This window comes from Rissa tridactyla, chromosome 1, assembly GCF_028500815.1.
Source record: "Rissa tridactyla isolate bRisTri1 chromosome 1, bRisTri1.patW.cur.20221130, whole genome shotgun sequence".
NCBI classification, from domain to species: domain Eukaryota; kingdom Metazoa; phylum Chordata; class Aves; order Charadriiformes; family Laridae; genus Rissa; species Rissa tridactyla.
The window spans coordinates 92,561,037-92,578,832 of record NC_071466.1 but is presented as its reverse complement, the minus strand read 5'-3'; the positions used below and the strand labels follow the sequence as shown (position 1 = coordinate 92,578,832).

The window sequence follows — 17,796 nt, the reverse complement described above, 5'->3', positions numbered from 1 at the left end:
AAATAAACCAGCATTTCCTTTTCCCTGGCCTTTATTATTAGGTGGCTCGAGCCTTCAGCCTGTGCTGGAGACAAGCTGTGACTGACCTAATCACAGACCGGCGGAGGCAGGAGGGCACCTCTGATGGTGTCTCGTCCAAGCCCCTGCTCAGAGCAGGGTCAGCAAAAGCAGGGTTCCAAGTATCTTGAGCCCCATCAGGTTTTGAGTATCTTGAGGGATGGAAACTCCACAGCCTCTCTGAGCAACCTGCTCCCATGTGTGACTACCTTCAGGGTAAAAAATTGTTTTCTTTTGTTGGAATGGAATTTCCTGTGTTTCAGTTTGTGCCCGTTGCCTCTCGTCCTGTCACTGGGCACCACTGAGAAGGGTCTGGCTCCATCGCCTTCACGCCCTGCATCAGGTGTTTATACCCGAGCTCCCTCCAAGCTGAGCAGTCCCAGATCTCACAGCTTCTCCCATATGACGGATGCTCCAGTCCTTTAACCATCTTTGTAGCCTGTCACAGGACTCACTCTGGTATGTCTGTGTCCCTCTCGCACTGGACCCAGCGCTCCAGATGTGTCTCACCAGGGCTGATTAGAGGGGAAGGATCTCCTCCCTTGACCTGCTGGTGATGCTCTGCTTGACGCAGGCCAGGGTGCTCTTGGCCTTCTTTTGTGCAATTGCTGCCTCATGGTCAACTTGGTGCCCACAGGATACCCAGGACCTTTCCTGCAATGCCGCTTCCCAGCAGGCTGCCCCCCAGCATGTCCCGGTGCATGGGGTTGATCCTCCCCAGATGCAGGACTTGGCACTTCCTCGTTGAACCTCAAGAGGTTCCTGCCAGCACATTTCTCCAGCCTGTCGAGATCCCCTCTGGACAGCACAGGAAAATCAGTCCAGCAATGTTCCTGTGTCATTTCCGGGCTTTAAAGGGATGCTACTCATTTGCCTGCCTTATCTCCAGGACTGATGACTACTACTTACATAAATGCCAGTCAATTACAATAATTAAAAAAAAACCCAACATACTGGGTTTGTGTTACAGCTCTTAATGGGATGGCATTCCAACAGCTACAGATCTAGGATTCTTCAGATGGACAGATTACGGCTTGGAGCTGATACGGATATTAAGAAGCTTGTTTGTATAAAGTTCCAGTAATAGACTAGACATTGTACTAGCTTACATTGAACAAAAATTCTTTATACATGTAAATTTCCGGTACTAATTACATTAATAAGGTTCTCATCTTATAATATTCCAGCTTGATGAATCACGAAATTTGAGTACGCTCTTGTGCTGCGCAGCTACACGCAAGGCTATAATTTTGCCGTGTGAAAGGGAGACTCAAGAGTCTCAGGAGCAGAAGGAGAAGTCTGATACTGAGTAATAACATGTTACCTAAGGTTTCTGTGCTGATATGATATTTAAATGAGGGTTTCTGACTCACACAACTGATTTCGATAGAGGACTAAAGGCTTTGTATGACTACGGATGAAGGCTGTATCCTAGGTATAATCAGGCAGCACCAGATGTGCACAACACAATGGGGAGCGATGTGGAAACGGAACAAACAAGCGCCCGGCAGGCACACTGCACACAGGTACCCTCCGCATAGGCACGTGTCCCCACGCTTCTTTCTTAAAACAACAGAAATACCTTACGCTCCTGCCTAGAGCCCCCAGCCACATTTTTTATCCCATGAACATTTCTTCCCCCAACTCATGGCAGCTTTTTAACCCGTAGCAATTACCAGACCATGGTATAAGAGCAGAAACCGTTTGGCCTGTTGGCCCCACCAAGCAACATTGATCAAGACCTTTGGATCAAACCTGTATTACAACCGTGTTCCTTTTCACCATTTTACTTCTGTTTTCCTGCTTTCTTCTGAATAGGGAGGGACCTGTGGAAACGTAATTTCTAATCCAGTCCTTGAAACCGAATATATCACTGAAAAGCAGAACACAATGATCTGAAAGGTCCTTTCCAACCCAGACAATTCTACAATTCTATGTACTCGAGCCGTATGTCTGAGCAAGTTAAAGCACGTCTGTGACACTTAACGAGGGCGTTCTGTTGTTTAATATGCATCAGTGTATACTAATGCCTCATGTAAAAAACATGAATGAAAATGTGTCTGAAAGATACTGTGCAAGAATAAACTGACAGCTTACGTTAATTTATTTATGGTATTTTAATACCAAGTTAATGCATTTCTCAAGTAAGAATTTATAAATCTGGTAATTTATAGAAAAAATAAATCACAGCTTCACAAAAAGCTAACTTTCAACATTTTGTCCCCTCCCCCCCAACATGCAGTTTACAATATATTTCAACTATGTTGGTAGAAAGTTAACAGTGATGTGAAATTCTTAAAAAATATTTGCAACAGCAATTGAAAATAAAATAACGATTTTTACTCAGTGAAAAAGTAATAGGAACTGTGTTTCCCAGTAAAAGATAAGTCAGAAAAGCAGCAAAAAATTCCACCTCCTTCTTATTATGTGCTACCTTTCCCCCGCCGCATACATCACTGGCAAAGGCAACACTTCAACATTAATCGTTCCCAGGTTCAGTGCTTCAGTGTTTTTGGCAAGAAGTCGTACTCAGAAGTCCCGTGTTGGAGGTGTGTGCTGCCCTCACCCTGTGTGCTCCAAAGGCTGCTGGTATTCCTCTTCCTTGGGGTAAAGTGGGATCAGCAACAGCTCCAAGTAAAGGTAAGGAGTATGAAGATTTTTCTATGGGTTTGTGTTCTTTTTTCACCCTTTCTTCACCTCTCCAATACAAACTGGAAAACCCAGAAATTTTAGTTGTCACACCTCACATTTGAGTATTTATAGGAGATACGGGATTTGAATGATGATGTTGTATTTTCACCTGCGCACAGAAATCTCCTCTGTTGAATTTATACATGCAACCACAGGACAAAAAATGTTCCTCCTCTAACTTCTTAATTAAAAGTCACATTTTCAAAGGTCATTGCACTTGACAATAAAAAGGCAATTAATATGCATTCAATATTAAATACATTGTACAGACCTGAACTTCTGTGCAATCCATTGCTTCAGACACACACATATTTAACACCTTTTTAAAAACTAAGCCTCTAATCATAGTTTAATGAAGAAAACCAAACTTTGCTAAAGACTACTTTTTTAAAGACAAAAATCTTTAAAAACAAGTGCACCCAAAAAACTGCTCCCTTTAACTCCTAGTGCATTTAAACGCATCTTTGAAATTCTCCGTGTTGTTCCCACATTTAACCTCGCTATTATTCTATACTGATCTAGTGACACTATACAAGCACACATTTTCTCCGACCCAACCAACAAGGCTGTCATTTGTCATGCTGTTGGTACAAACAGGAAAGCTGAAGATAAGATTATTGCCTCACTCCTTTACCTGTGGAGGACAAAAAGTTTCAAAGTGGACGCAACTCAGTTGTCACATAAATTGGCTGTGAATTACAGTGGCCCATTTCAGATGCCAAGTGCTTACTCTTCCAAGTCAGGGTTTTGGGTTGTCCCAGCATATTTTGTGACAACTTGCTGTTAAAACTATGGACATGGAAACTGAAAGGGAGATTTTGGTCCCTGAGATATACTAAATGAGATCAAGAACTAAAGCATTAGTATTTAATTTGGAGTGGACCCTCTTTAAGGAAAACTAAGGTAGCTTCAACTTTCAAAATGTTAACAAATATCCTTATGCAGGATGACAGAATACATGCAGTATTGGTCAAGAAAAGTGCATTGTACACAGTAGTTTTAAGAGTTATCAGTTGCTGAGGACCAAGAAGCTGTCCTGTCAATAGCATGCTGTATCAAGTTTGTCCTTCCAAACTAACACAAAAGCACAAGAACATGAAACACGGCCTTAGCCAAAACACCTGTCATCTCTCTCACAGGACTTAGTGTCTTGAATACTTATAATGGGCAAACTGACTACATAACCAAACGTTTTAACTTTGTAACTGTACTCTGTGGACCACATCAGCAACCTCTTCATTGCCAAACTGGTGGCAATGTGTGCTACTGATGATAATAGATTTTGAGCTAGTGTTTAAAAGGTTTGTACCAATGAATGTGTTTCAGACCAGTGGCCACTACAGTAAAAGATCTTTGGCAACCATAGACATATCAAAGGTAATTCACAGCAGCTGGAAGAATTGTAAGATGTTTACAAAGTTCTATAGTGCATTATTAACTTCCTACAGTGTGTTGTATAAAGTACCAAAACCTTGAAAGGGTAGCTAAACATCTGACATAATTACCTCAGAAATTGCAGCGTTTTGTCATACCAACTTTCTCAAACAAAGCTAGGGCTTGTGAAATTTAAGAGGATGATGTGAGATGGTCCATGCAAGGGCCTCCAGTGCAGTTGGAGTTGATGGGGAAGGGAGCAGAGTAATGAAGGGCTGAAGAGTCAGGGACTGGCAACAGACAGGTTCAAGAAAGGATTTAGTCACACAAGTAGTATGATCACATTGGTGGTGGAATCTCTTCAGACAACAAAACAAAACGAAACAAAAAAAAAAAAATCAGCTGCATCCAGAGAGTCCACTAAGTAGTCTCATTTACCAGCACCTTAAATGAGAAAAAACGTGCATTAGTAACATAGACTTTACTCTAAACCATTAATAACACTCTACTCCACAACTGAGCTATGAGAAGAATTCAGTATAACCATCTTTTGTTTTCAATTAATACAGTTATAAATTAGATGTATCTTGTGACACCAGATAAGCCAGCACTTAAGTGTGTGGGTAGGAGAGAATAGACCACACTATTAAGATGGGTAAATTTTTAACAAGTAGAAGAATTGAAGGAAGGTACTCTAAGCTTATCTTTTTCTGAATATGAGCTCAGCTTTCAGAAATCTGGGAAATATTATTGCAACTAACTTGCAGAACTGCATAGTGATCCCTGTATTGGTATGCAATTTGGCAGCAACTATCACAACACAAGAAACTAAAATAGAAAAAGAGAATCTTAAAAAAAACCCCAAAGGATATTTAAGCAGGAAGAATACAGTAATACTATCAGCACTGACACCTTACTCTGTGAAAATAAAGTCAGAGAATTTTATACCCCAGATGTCACATAAGATCCCATATATAGCCAATCCCCACTTATACCTCACTTGAGAGGTGCCAATAGAAGAATGCAAAGTCATTTCTTTAAATTTGAGTCTAGTAAAATATAGTATCACTTTCAGTTAACTTCCACCCCCCAAAAAAGTACAGCTACAGAATATATTGAAGTCTCTCAGATGTCTACTTCCAGAAGTACTGTGAAAAACCTAACAGAATCTTAGCGTAAGGACTCCAGCTGCTTTGATAGTGAAATAAACCAAAACATTGTCCCTTTCTCCCCTGGGATGCAAGAAGAATGAAGATCATAGAATAAGGTACAAGTAATTGACCTGATTTTGAGAAAATTATGAAATGATATAATGAAATACAGTATTGTTGTTCACATTCAGTCATCAGGTGCTGCATGAAAAGGCAATTAGTTTAGCAGTTCCATAAATGGGTTTTTGCCACGTTAGTGTTCTCTATTCTGCCACAGCAGATTTTTCCTTCGCATTTCAGTAGTTGTAAAATCATGGCCCTGCCTTACAGAGACATGTTCAACAACAGCACTGTTGCCGTGCAAGACTTACTGCTGCTTCAGCACATGAAGAATGAATTCAATCCTCAGTAGATTCAGTCCTCAAACCTACTATACTGATGACTGCGTTGGGGTTCCAGTATTTCATTAAAAGATAAAATGTAACAAATTAATTAATGGAGTTCTTGTACTGAATTACAAGGAAAGTCTGGTCAGCTAGTTCCGGCTTTTAAAAGCAAAAGGATAAGGGGGAAGCAGCCCTACTCCAATCAGCAACTCAAATTCTGTATATCATGTTCTACCCTAACACACAGCTGAGTAAAACTACAATCCGTACATATAATCACTGATGCTATTTGTTTTTAGACATCATCATTTTTAAAACAAATAAAAGCTGGAAATTTCTTGTAACTTCTCCTGTCCCCAAGCATATCATGTAAATGACATACCAACATACTGGTATCTAAAGTAACTATACTGGTATATATAGTATATATATACATTATAGTAACAGTAACTATATCAATAGTTACTGTTATCCGAAAACAACGGTAAAAATGGGTTCTGAAGGCCAAAGTGAGTTGAGATGAGTATGTTTTTCACTTGTGTGTCAGAAAGGTACCGGCAAGCTTAGGGAAAGGAGAAAAAAACCATAATTTTTTTAATGAGTTCCAGCAGTGCAAGTTTAGATATTTATATGCAGGTTACTGATTAGTTGTTTTTAAAAAGCAATAAAGCCAGAATTTAAGTTGCTTATCTACCCACTTAACATCGATCTTCATATTATTTCAGGTATCATCCATGTGGTGAAGAACCTGACCTGGAATTAATATTCAAATTGCTTAGTTCAGCTTGTTAAAAATTTACCCACTTATTTGCAGCTGGTTTTATTTTATTCTTCATCATCAAGATTGTTCTCATTCACAGATACATTCCAGAGTTAGTAAATCAATGTCAATCCATTCGTTCAGTTTGATTTTTGCCTAGCATTTGTTTAGTTGGATTTTCATTCTCCTACAAGCTCAGACAGTCTCTTCCATGCAAGGAAAATTACAATTGAATAGTTAATGCAGGCTGAATGAGTATAAACAAAATAGAAACACATCATCACAGGAGTATGCTAGAGTCCTCAATTGTCTGTTTAATTAATACCCCCGCCCATCCCGCCAAAACCAAAACAAAGAAAGAAAACGGCAACAACCACCCCCAAAAAGCTTACTAAGCAGCAATAACAGCTATACTGTAAAATATCTTCTTTGAAATGAAATTATGAAACACAGCAACAAAGAACAAATGACGTCACCATATACTTCTTTTTCTTACCATAAGAATATCTTAATGAAATGTCTTACTTCTGGCATAAGTAACTAACACCGTCATGCATACTAAGAACTTTCTTTTAAAATAGAATATACATTAATAGGTTGAAGATGCATCTTCATTGCATATGCACACAGTCCCTTTCCCCAGTCTTGCAGACAGGCCTTTTAGGGTCTCTTCTCTTTATACAAAATTAATTCACTTATCCATCAAGAGCAAAGTACAAAAAGAATATTCTACAGATTTAGTAGATGAAGTTTTCTAACCATGTAATAGTTCCAAGGGGACCAGAAAAATGAAAGGGGTGCATGAAGCCTTTCAGGGACAGAAGAAAAGTCTTCACTTTATTTAAACAAGATCCTCAAAATAATTATAAACGTTGTGAGAAGAAATACAGGACGAAGGATGGAACCTTATTCTAACTGCAAGGCACACTGTAATGTAGGCAATGCAAAACTCTGCTAGGCTGCTCCAACCCAGATCCATCTTATAAACTGTGTAAAGTCTGCATAGCTAGACAAGGGAAGGGGAGAGTTCAAGGTTTCATGTGCATCTAACAACTATGAATTTCATGGCACATGAGGATGAATTTGAGATGGCATTCACTTGGTTCCCTTAGGTACCATATGTCTAATTCACACCCTCAAACACTCGTGTGCATGAACAACAAAAAGCATCAGTCATTTTTGCTAAAAATAAACAGATGGAATAAAAAAAACCCCAACACTTAGACTAGTGTAGAGAGATTTTAAAGTGATCTAGTTCAAATAATAACTAACCTGAGACGTACTTTGCTCCGATTAACATTATCATGCTACTCATAATAAAAAAACCCAAAGGCAGACTACAGAAGATACTAGGGTCACCTGATGTCATCCAGGGGAGGGTGTTTCCAGTCAAGCAAATCAAAAGAGAAATATATATATAAATTGCAATATATTTGTTAAAAATCATATGAACAGCAAAAAGTAACAAATGTAGTGACATTTGCAGAAAAACTAAAAAAGATTATGCATAACCCCCACATAATTCAAAACAGGTTCTCAATATAAGAGTTCAAATCCAAAATCCACTATTAGCACTATCTAGGTTGAGCCTATTTCTAGCATTCTTCAATCTTAAATACTCCAAGCAGGCAGAAGACAAAGTTTCAAAGCAAGAGCTAAGGAAAATAACATTTCCCCCTGCAGTGTTAAACCAGAGGGTAAGTTTTGATAAACATATCCCTTTTCACATGAACTGAAGAACAAGATCTAGTTTTATTTTCTGTTAGGCAAAATTTTCTATCCTTCAAAAGGAAATAAAGATAAATTAAGTAAGAAACACATCAAGCACTTGGGATTTTAGGATACATAACAGAAAGTTTAGATGTAAGGCTACCAAGTCATAATGGACAACACTGAAGTGAAATTTGTTACTCATGCTAAGTTACCTATTTCCCTTCTGAATAGTCTTGACAGAATTGTTTGTATAACGCTGGTGTTAAATAAATTATGTACGCTAGCATATAGGATGGTAAAAGGAAAATTTTAGCTTTAGCTTTCAAGAACAAAATAAGAGACTTCAGGCAGCTTGAGGGCTGCAACTGTTGCCTGTGGGAGGAATTAACATTATGAGGATTCTTTACTTAATACTTTTCATTCTAATAGGTTTTCCAACAAATGAGAAATCAAATGAAGATAAAGCCCATAAATGATGTATTGTAGGGTGTCAGGACTAAGAACTTACCCTGAAATTGTGCTGAAATATAAATTCAAATTATAGATCATAGAAGACTGCAGGTTTTATTTAATTCAAACCTGACAGATGAAAAAGCCCTCTACTTCAAAAGAGAGATCTTGTTCAGTCCCCCAAAAGTGTTTATATATTCCCTGTGTGTGAACAACATGTCTATGCAATTCTTCACTTTATGATAACTTCTTGCTCTTAGCCCTTGTGGGTCAAACAGATTTTGATGTGGCTGTCAATCTCTCCTTCCTATGCAGCAAATAATAAAGGCAAGATATAGCAAGAAAAATCACAGGATGAAACTTTTCTCCTTTGCAACATGAGGTTATTGTATAAGAAAGTTTACGAAATCCCTGCACTGTCTTAGAATTGTGCTGTATCTCTTCTAGGTAAGACTAATCTGCAGTTAGTCTTGATTTCGTGTCTTCTGTTTTCAGAGCCCTACAAGATATTGCTTGTGTTCTCCTTTCAAGAGGAAGACCTATCTATCTGTTTTCCTGCTTTGTTTCCACAGTGGTTTTAAGTAGTAGTTTTTAAGTCATTGGAATAGTCCAGAGAGGAACAGAAAAAGGTCACCAAACTCAAGATTAACTACCTAGGGAAACTGGCTAATTAATAATATTGACCTGCATTAATTTCTGATTTACCGTTTGAAGGAGCTTCAGATGTCTCCCAGCCCATAGATTTCATTACAGCTTTCTTCCATCTAGCATAGCGAAATTCACTTTCTGAAATCAAGAAATCAGCAAACAGAAAGGCCTATCAATGCATATGAATACAAGTATTCAAGAAGCAAAGACAAAAATATTAGCTTTCCACTCTTTTGCACAGTATAGTTTGTCTGCACAGAACAAGCATTATAAAATGCTGTTTTGCATACACAAAAAGAAGTCCAAGCAACCCCAAAACAAAACAACCCAAAACTCCACAGTTATGCACAGTAAGGAGAAATAAACCTTAAAGACAATTTTCTGCATGTTCACCAATAAGAAATTTACAAGTAGGGCAAAATGAAACAATTGTTATCACGTAGAAGCCCTTCAGTGTTGAAAATACAGTCTTGAAGTAGGGATTATAGCAGTAATTTTAATCAAAATGCTAACACAAAATTCTGTACCAAAAAAAAGAAATAATTGAAAAGAAAAAAATGCTTTTCTAATTATGTCAAGTACATGCTTTCCATCTCTAGAAGCACTTAAGAACTGATGAAAAGATAGTTAGCTAAAAAACAATAATTAATGTAGGCTTTTTAAAGCCAAAAGAAAAGTCTTCCAAAAACAGTCAGCCTGTCCTTTCTACGTTTGTGAAAACTCACAAATGCACAGGACCTTTAGGAAACATCTTTCTCAACAAAACCTTTCTCTGATTTTACTTGCTATAAATCAAAAGCTACTAACTGCAATGCCCAGTGCCAAGCTTCTTTCAAAAAGAAGAAAAAGAAACCCAACACATTCCCCTGTGGAGTTATGTTGTTTTAATCATTTTCCAATCTTACTAGTCAATACATGGACAAAACGGCAAGTGAAATGCATTTTTATCGAAACCAAACACTCCAAAGCTGATCTTCAATGTTTGTGAGGATATTTATATGTAGCTGCTTTTATATCAGTATGTTAAGTCTGAAAGGAAGAAAAAAACCCATCTGTTGGACATAAAATATTAAGTTTGCAACTTCTTAGATAATATGAAAGGGTTTTACCCTCTGGGTTGATCTGTGGTTCAAATCGTTCACATGTCACTGCTGTCAAGTCTCCAGGATTCAGACTCCAAATTCCAACTCCTTCTGCAGCTCCTGCTGCCATAGCAGCTCCTAGAGCTGTTGTTTCAGGCATTGATGGCTTTACTAAGTAAATCACAGAGAAGGCAGTCATTATGATTTTTAATGAAAGTCACCTTGACATCAGAACTAAAGATTTACATATATAGCTAGAATGATATATATTTTCTACAACTGCTATATGCTTCCTTTAAGTTTACCAACTGCAAACCTCATTTTATTGTCATTCATATGGTTATGAGGCTAACTTCACCAATGAGTCTTCCAAGTCTTTGAAATACCTCAGATCACTACTTCCTACAAGACTGAATCGTGCAATTGCCCATTTTCATACCCCGTGCAGGGCTGCTGTCCTCAACCATCCATTTCCTTAGAGTAGTCCTATTTTTTTAAAACTATTGCTTTGTCTTCTCTCTCCCTCCTCAAAGCAGTGATCACTAGCTAAGTTATCAGTCTTATTCCCATGCTGTAGATACTGTGTTATTAAACGCATTTATATTTAGAAAAGACATCTTAAAAGAGGCTACACATCTGCTAATTATGCATCTGCACTGACAGTATGAGCCTTGTGTATTATGTATTATTAAAGGCAAGCTATAATATCTCTAGAGTTAAAAACTTTCCACTGAAGTGTCTCACGTTTATGCATGAGACAACACAATGTTTTTCTAAATGATTTTCTAGAAGCTGCATATTAGGCAAGATTATTTGTTACTCCATGACATGCTGCATCCTTAAGAATGTTAATGTATAGCTTACAATACTCAGCAACTTGGGATCTGCTACAGGAGTTAAAACATGTCTTCAGAAGGATGCACCTTTTTCACTGACACTGAAATGTTCCAGGTTTCAAGTGAGGTCCTTAAAGAGCTTTAGTGTATCCTTCAAAAGCTAAAAAACCTTTTTATCATTCTAGGGGGCTTCTGTGAAAGAAGTGTTACGCGATCATTTCTAAAATGGCTGCATTGCTGTTGGATCAGAATACTGGTGTTGTAAACTTTCACTTGCTTTAGAGAGGAACAACCTCATTTGGGTTTGTTTTTCATATCATGCATGCCAAGAAAACTGGTTGCACAATTCCCACTTTTGTTGTAACTTCTATTCCCTTCTTCATTGCTGCTGTCAGAGGAAACTGAAGGGACAATGTGTTTTGTGGGTCTTCTTTTACATTGTAAATTAAATCAAAGGTCTCTGCAGGCAAAGGGAACAGAAAAAAGGGTATCTGCTTTTTGCTGAAATGCAAGTGCAAAACATGAGCAGTGGAGGTGTAAAGTTCTGATTTATCTCTCAGCAAGATTCTCAGGGCCAATATGTTGCAGAACAGAATTAATTTCACTGATTTTAAAATTGTTAGATCTTTAGAAATTGATATGACAGCTTTAAAGTCCAATACCATCACAGTGCTGTAATATTTCGACACAAGCAATAAGTCACTGATTTCTATGGAAGTGAACCTCAAAACTGGATGCAAGATCGAAAACCTTTTTGTGAAAAAAATCCCAACATTCTCAAGTAGTAGCAAAAGACCAGCAACAACAACAAAGCAAGCAATCCAAATTGCCCTCATTAGCCATTACAAACCAACATTGTTTTCAGCTTTAAAAACAAAATAGGAGTTGTAATTTCATCTTACCTACTGGAATACAGAGAATGTCTGATTGGAGTTGCATGAGGACTTTGTTGTTGGTCATTCCTCCGTCTACTTGTAACTGATTTAGTGGTATTCCACAGTCCTTGTTTATGGCATCTAAAATCTTAAGTAAGAGTAATATATGTTATGATTTAATGTAGGGAAATCCATGATACCCTCTGAGTGTAAAGTACTGGTAATTCAGCACCTCTCCCCCCTGTATATCAAGAGGGCAAAACAGAGGTAGTGACAATACAGTTTTGTTTAATACACAGCAAATGCATTCTATTTATTACAGAAATCCTACTGTAGGAAGTGCTTCTCCTCTGATGCTCTCTATTTAGCCTGTGTGTTGCTTATATGGCCTGAGAAGAAGAATTTTGGAGAAAAGCTGATGACAGCTACAACATTTATCAAAGCTAAACAAAGGAAGAAGTAATACTTAGTAATACTTAGCTCATTACAGTTTGTCTAGATACTTTCTCTAATTTGATGCATTAAAGAACTGAAAAATTAAAACATTTTAACTGGCAATCTGGAAGACACCTCAATAGCAACTGCTGAACATTGAACTCCTTTGAAAAAGCAGCCTCTTAAAATATTTTCACTTAGCTGTTGAAAATTGAGATTTTTACATTACACAAGACAGATTGCAAAAATAAACTATTAGTGCAATTTCTTGTAAAATTATGTTTCCTTCTTTTGAGCACAGTGGATAGCTGAAAATAAATGAAAAGTGTTGAAGTGTTTGCAAGGGATAATTAACTAAGAGTGGAGCATTTAATTCACCAATACCTATCAATATGCTTTTTAGAGAATTTCCTAAAAATGTAAAATTTACCTCAAACCTTAGCTACTGATAACACCGCAGCATTATCCTACAAGCACCTTTTAATTGCAGAATAGTGGGTTTTCTAGAGTTTTGTAAAAGCAGTCAATTAAATGCCTCATTTACATTTTTTAAGGATAGTGCATAATTTTTGTTGACGAAGTTAGGAATTAGCTAGTGCAGACTGATATTCTCTTTATATTTTTTCAGTTTATTTGAATAAAAAAGAGGTGTACTATCCTCAGCTTTAAATGACAAAGCAACATAGACCACATAAAAGACCAAAACTACAACACATTCTGTGCTGTTCTGTAGTTCATAAAGTACTCAGTTATACAATCCTTATAGGGAAAAGTCAACATGTTTTTGTTTAAAAAAGAACCAAAAAATTGTAGGTTTGTAAAGTAGTAAAAACTATATAGACATGAGTTGTCCAGTAATTCTACCAGTGCCCAGAAAGTAAGTCAGCAAGGTCCCTTACCAGAAAATCTTTAAAGGAACTAAAAGAACTGCCACGGGATAAAGAGTGGTTAAAAACTGGAAGGTAAGAGTAAAAGGCCAATTTTCAAGGTGGCAACATCTGTCCACGGGCCTGCACTGTTCCATTCATTAGAAATAACCTGGAAAAGAGGGTTCATAGCACAGCAGCAAAGTTTGCTGGCAGTACTAAGCTAGTACTGCTCCCCACCACTTACTTCCTTCACGTGTATCATTTTACATTTGTCTATTCAGATTTCACCTGCCTTTTTTACCATTCAGAACTTCAGCAGTGCCTTGTGATCTCAGCTTTACATACACATATTGTTGGAGGCTCTGGCCTTGTTTACCACTGTGCAAGAGCATGTTGGATCATACTATGTACTCAGCAGAGATCAAAAAATTGAAAAGAATTCTAGAAATCAGGAAGGGATGAAGGAGCAAAACAAATAATGACCATTCTGCTGCTCTCTCTATTGTACTGACATTGGATGAAGAGCAAGGTAATCAAGTATGAAAGTTTTGCTGAATGACAGCATTGTGCAGCTCTTACTTATTTTTCCATAATGCCTTCTGGAAGGAAAAAACATAAGAAGTGTCATCTGTCTGGACAAGGAAGAAGCTTTTTGGATAATCAGGAAGAGTGACTTAGAAGGATTGGATGGCACAATAAAAACAAGCAAAAACTCCAGTGCATGTGAAATTACTGAAGGATACAAAAGAGTTCCATTTTAACTGGAATTAAAACAAATGAACTTTGTTTCTGACAAGCCAGAACTAACAATGTATCTTTGAAAAATGTACATATATTTTATCTGTGTCACTAGGACTTAATCTGTTAATTTAATTGTGTCCAGAGACCTAATCAGGCACTCCTGTCATTGTGATAAAAGCACGTTGACTAAAGTATGAGGAAGTATTAGATCTGTTCAAACAGTCAACTTCACCCTCACTCAGTCTGAGAGTTTTATTTCCTTCTCTTCTACTCCCAGCCACATAACCTGTCTCTTGTTCTGATGTTGGCTACACTCCTCTGCGAGGCAGCTGAGGTCATTAATCCAGCAGAAAAATAGCCCAGCAAAAAGAGGGATAATTTTCTGCTGGAAAGTTCATTGAGCTGTCACATGAGAGGGAATGGATGGGAGGAGGGACAAGGAAAGAGAGGAGCAGACAACGAACTAGACCATCAGTTCAGTTCCCTGTAACTTTACCCTGACTTCTAGTACCAGAATTAGAGATATGTGCTACTTCCAAGCTCCTTCACAGCTTTCTCAGGACTCAGAGGCTGTTAGCACCATTTCAAAAGCAGACATCTGGGTGAAATTTCTGGCTGTCTTTTTCCAAATGAGTACTTCATACTCTATTCTGTGTCACCACAGAATCAGCAAGCTGCTTTCCTCCTCTCATACAGTTCTAGCTGGCTGTTATTTTAAAACTCAGTATGTTTAAATAACAGCAGTTTAAAAACATGCAATCAAATTAAGGTTTGACTGTTACCCTTTGGGGTCTTGGGATTTCTTTTTCTCCTGTATTTGTATGGAACAGAGAGAGCATCAATTAATAGTAGGTGGTGATGTAAAGACTCTAATGCTCAGAACATGCTGATATCAGCCCCTTTGATTTGGTTGGAAGATTCATTTCCTGTGTAAGAATTTAGTTTTGCTGTTGCAGAGTGCCAGTTAAGGCAATACAAGATGTAATCGGCAGGAAGTGAATCCAGATTTCTCTTGGTATGTTTGCAGCTGTCTTGCTTTATCTCATTTTTGCTTTTGTGTACTGAAAACAACATAAGCCATCTCCATCACAACAGACAACATAAAATGTAGTCTCCTACACTAATGCAACTTTTTAGCTATGGCACTGACCTTGTCATTTTAATGTTTCTACATTCTGCCTCTCAAAATAGTTACAAAATACGTATGCCTTATTTTAAGTGCTGATAAAAAGCAGCATTTCTACCCCAAAATAATGTACTGCCCAATGACATCATTGTACCTAAGCCCACAGGAACAATTTTTCAACATTAGCACCAGGTAAAGAGAAGAACAGCATCCAAGTACAATTTAAAGCATATGATTAACCTTCGTTATATCTTTTCAATCCTCTCTCTTCCTGAAGAGCTACAGTCCCTGTTATCATATTAATTTACAATGAATTTAGGAGCCAATTTGCCTTTACCTCTCGTGTTTGAAAGCAGACGGCTTCTAGTGCAGCAAAGGCGATGTGGTTTTTATTTGTAAACTGAGTAAGGCCACAGATAATACTGTTGAAGAAAAAAAAACCAAAACAGTTAGGACATAGACATACTTCTTTACCAGACATACATCGTTACTTCAGACCTAGGCCTTCTAATTCAAAGATCATTCAGTTCCATTATATGAGGACTGCTTTTTAATATTAAAAAGCTTGTTTCTCTTTAATCTAAGCTTTCATCCCTGTTTTCCTGACATGCTTTACGTGTCCAATCAATACGATTGCCATAAATTATAATTTTATTGCAAATCTGCATGCAAATGAGCGCATATTCCCTCTTACACACACAAACACACAAATTTTAGTCTTCCTTTAAGAAAAGGAAATGTATGATTGAGGATGATTTTTCTTTAAAAAATAATATCACCTATCAATAAAGTCTTAAAAAATTCTCCAGTGCTTTCGGTACTTAAGGAAAAGCCCAGCTGGGTCAGTGCTGCGCTCTAAATGCTTAAAATTGTTTTCAGATCTATTATGATCATTAGTTGCTTCTGCACCTTCAAAGAGATTTTTGGATATGGAAATTATGCTACACCTAATGATGAGTAAGCTAAATTCTGTCACTGAACTGCAGAGCAAATATTTATCCTCTTATTCTATTCCAACAGCTGAGGAATAGTAAGTAGTGTACTACACAGAAATGCTGCTATATTTGGTGCTGGATACATGCAAGTTCAAAGATATTAAAGGACATTTTTAGTTGTTACCATTCCAAAGATCAGCTTTTAACAGTTAAAAAGTTAAGCAATGTGATCTGAAAAACTGTGAAAACATTGAACTCAAAGATTTTATTTTCTTCCTTACCTACAAAAAGTATCTAAATTCTAAAGATGCAACTACTTGAAACCTTGGGAAGTAGATATTTTTTAAGATTTCTTTTCTCACTTTAGGAAAGGTATTTTGTATTTAAATTTTTTATGGTTCTGTGACTCCCATGGCATGTTATGATTCCCCAACAGTAGGCAAGCAGAAATGACAAATATAAGATTATTGTTTGAACTAGTAGTTCTAACTAATACCAGCTAGTTAAGCCTTAACAACCACAAAAAGGACTGGAAGGAGAGAAGTGTTCAATAGAGTAGAAAGAAAGCTGGACATAAGGGGGAAGGAAAGGGAGGAGAAGCGGGGAGGAATTAAGTAGCTTATATCACTTAAGATAGCGAATGCAGCAGCCATGGGAAATTGAGCTCAAAAAAACCTAATCAGTACTAAATTCTTTACTTTCTACTTTTGTTGCTTGACAGCTCAAAAGTATGAAGACCTCCTCTTTCTCCTTGGTGAGATGAAAATCCTTTCAGAATCGGAAATGCGTGAAGAAAAAAAGCTGGCCACACTAATGGCAAGAATGATGGAACTGTCTTTTACCTGTCCTCTGAAATGCACAACCAACCCAAATGTTTTCCCTGACCCCCGCCTCCTTTTTTTTTTGGAGGGAGGGGAGGGTGAGTAGCTGAGATCGTTCTTTTTCTCCCAGTAGCAGTTGCTGTTTTGAACAGATTAAATACAATAGAGAAACATGGTAGTTGCTTGAAGATACCACAGTGAATGATGTATCCAGACACATCAAAGGAACAAAAAGAACACTTTCACATACCTGGAAGGACTAGTGATAGTATTTGCAAAATCCTTAAATCTCCCTGTAAATGCAGTATTTAGCCAGATCCTTACCCCCTTGCACTGGGCTCCCAGTATGGTGCATACAGTCCTGAAAATGCTGGCACAAAGTAGCAGCCATAAGAAGTCCCCGCTTCGGCAGCCAGTTTTTCTAATGCACACACACAAACAGTCTTCACTTAGCTTTCCACAACTGTACTAACACTTAAAATATGACACTTAAAGGTGTTATTATTTAAATAGGAAAAATATTCAGAATATGTTAGATTGCTACAAAAATAACCAATCCACATACAATTGGAAAATACAACTGGCACTGTGTTCCTCATTAACTAGTTGTCCATTTGAACCAATATGAATGTTGTGGGAAATGTAAAATGAAAAATTAAAACTGAAAACCAAAATCATGTACTCAATATTCTGACCTAAATTCCATGAGGTTTTCAAAGGATATCTGTGGATAAAGAATGCAACCTTCAAAGCAGTCCAAAAGGTCACAATTTACTTGCATTTAAGTCAAGGCAAGCAAGTGAAACTGGATCAAGACCAAAGGGAGTTCAGAACTAAATTCCCATT

The 17,796-nt window shown here is 37.5% G+C and overlaps 1 protein-coding gene across 5 annotated transcripts in view; it reads right to left on the bottom strand.

Moving 5' to 3' along the window:
• Positions 1-2,155: 2,155 nt before the first annotated feature.
• Positions 2,156-17,796, bottom strand: part of GK (glycerol kinase) — a 37,364-nt gene continuing 21,723 nt past the window's right edge. For 2 of the 5 annotated variants that reach the window (XM_054223895.1, XM_054223904.1), the window contains 8 exons: positions 17,275-17,371; positions 15,532-15,616; positions 12,051-12,171; positions 10,340-10,483; positions 9,288-9,368; positions 7,692-7,778; positions 5,645-5,715; positions 2,156-4,566 (listed from right to left, as the gene is read on the bottom strand). In XM_054223895.1, the coding sequence (XP_054079870.1) occupies positions 5,672-5,715; positions 7,692-7,778; positions 9,288-9,368; positions 10,340-10,483; positions 12,051-12,171; positions 15,532-15,616; positions 17,275-17,371 (659 nt within the window). In that variant the 3' untranslated portion in view covers positions 2,156-4,566; positions 5,645-5,671. The remainder of the gene's footprint in view (positions 4,567-5,644; positions 5,716-7,691; positions 7,779-9,287; positions 9,369-10,339; positions 10,484-12,050; positions 12,172-15,531; positions 15,617-17,274; positions 17,372-17,796) is intronic. The other 3 variants (XR_008469790.1, XM_054223914.1, XM_054223923.1) reach the window with 3 other exon arrangements.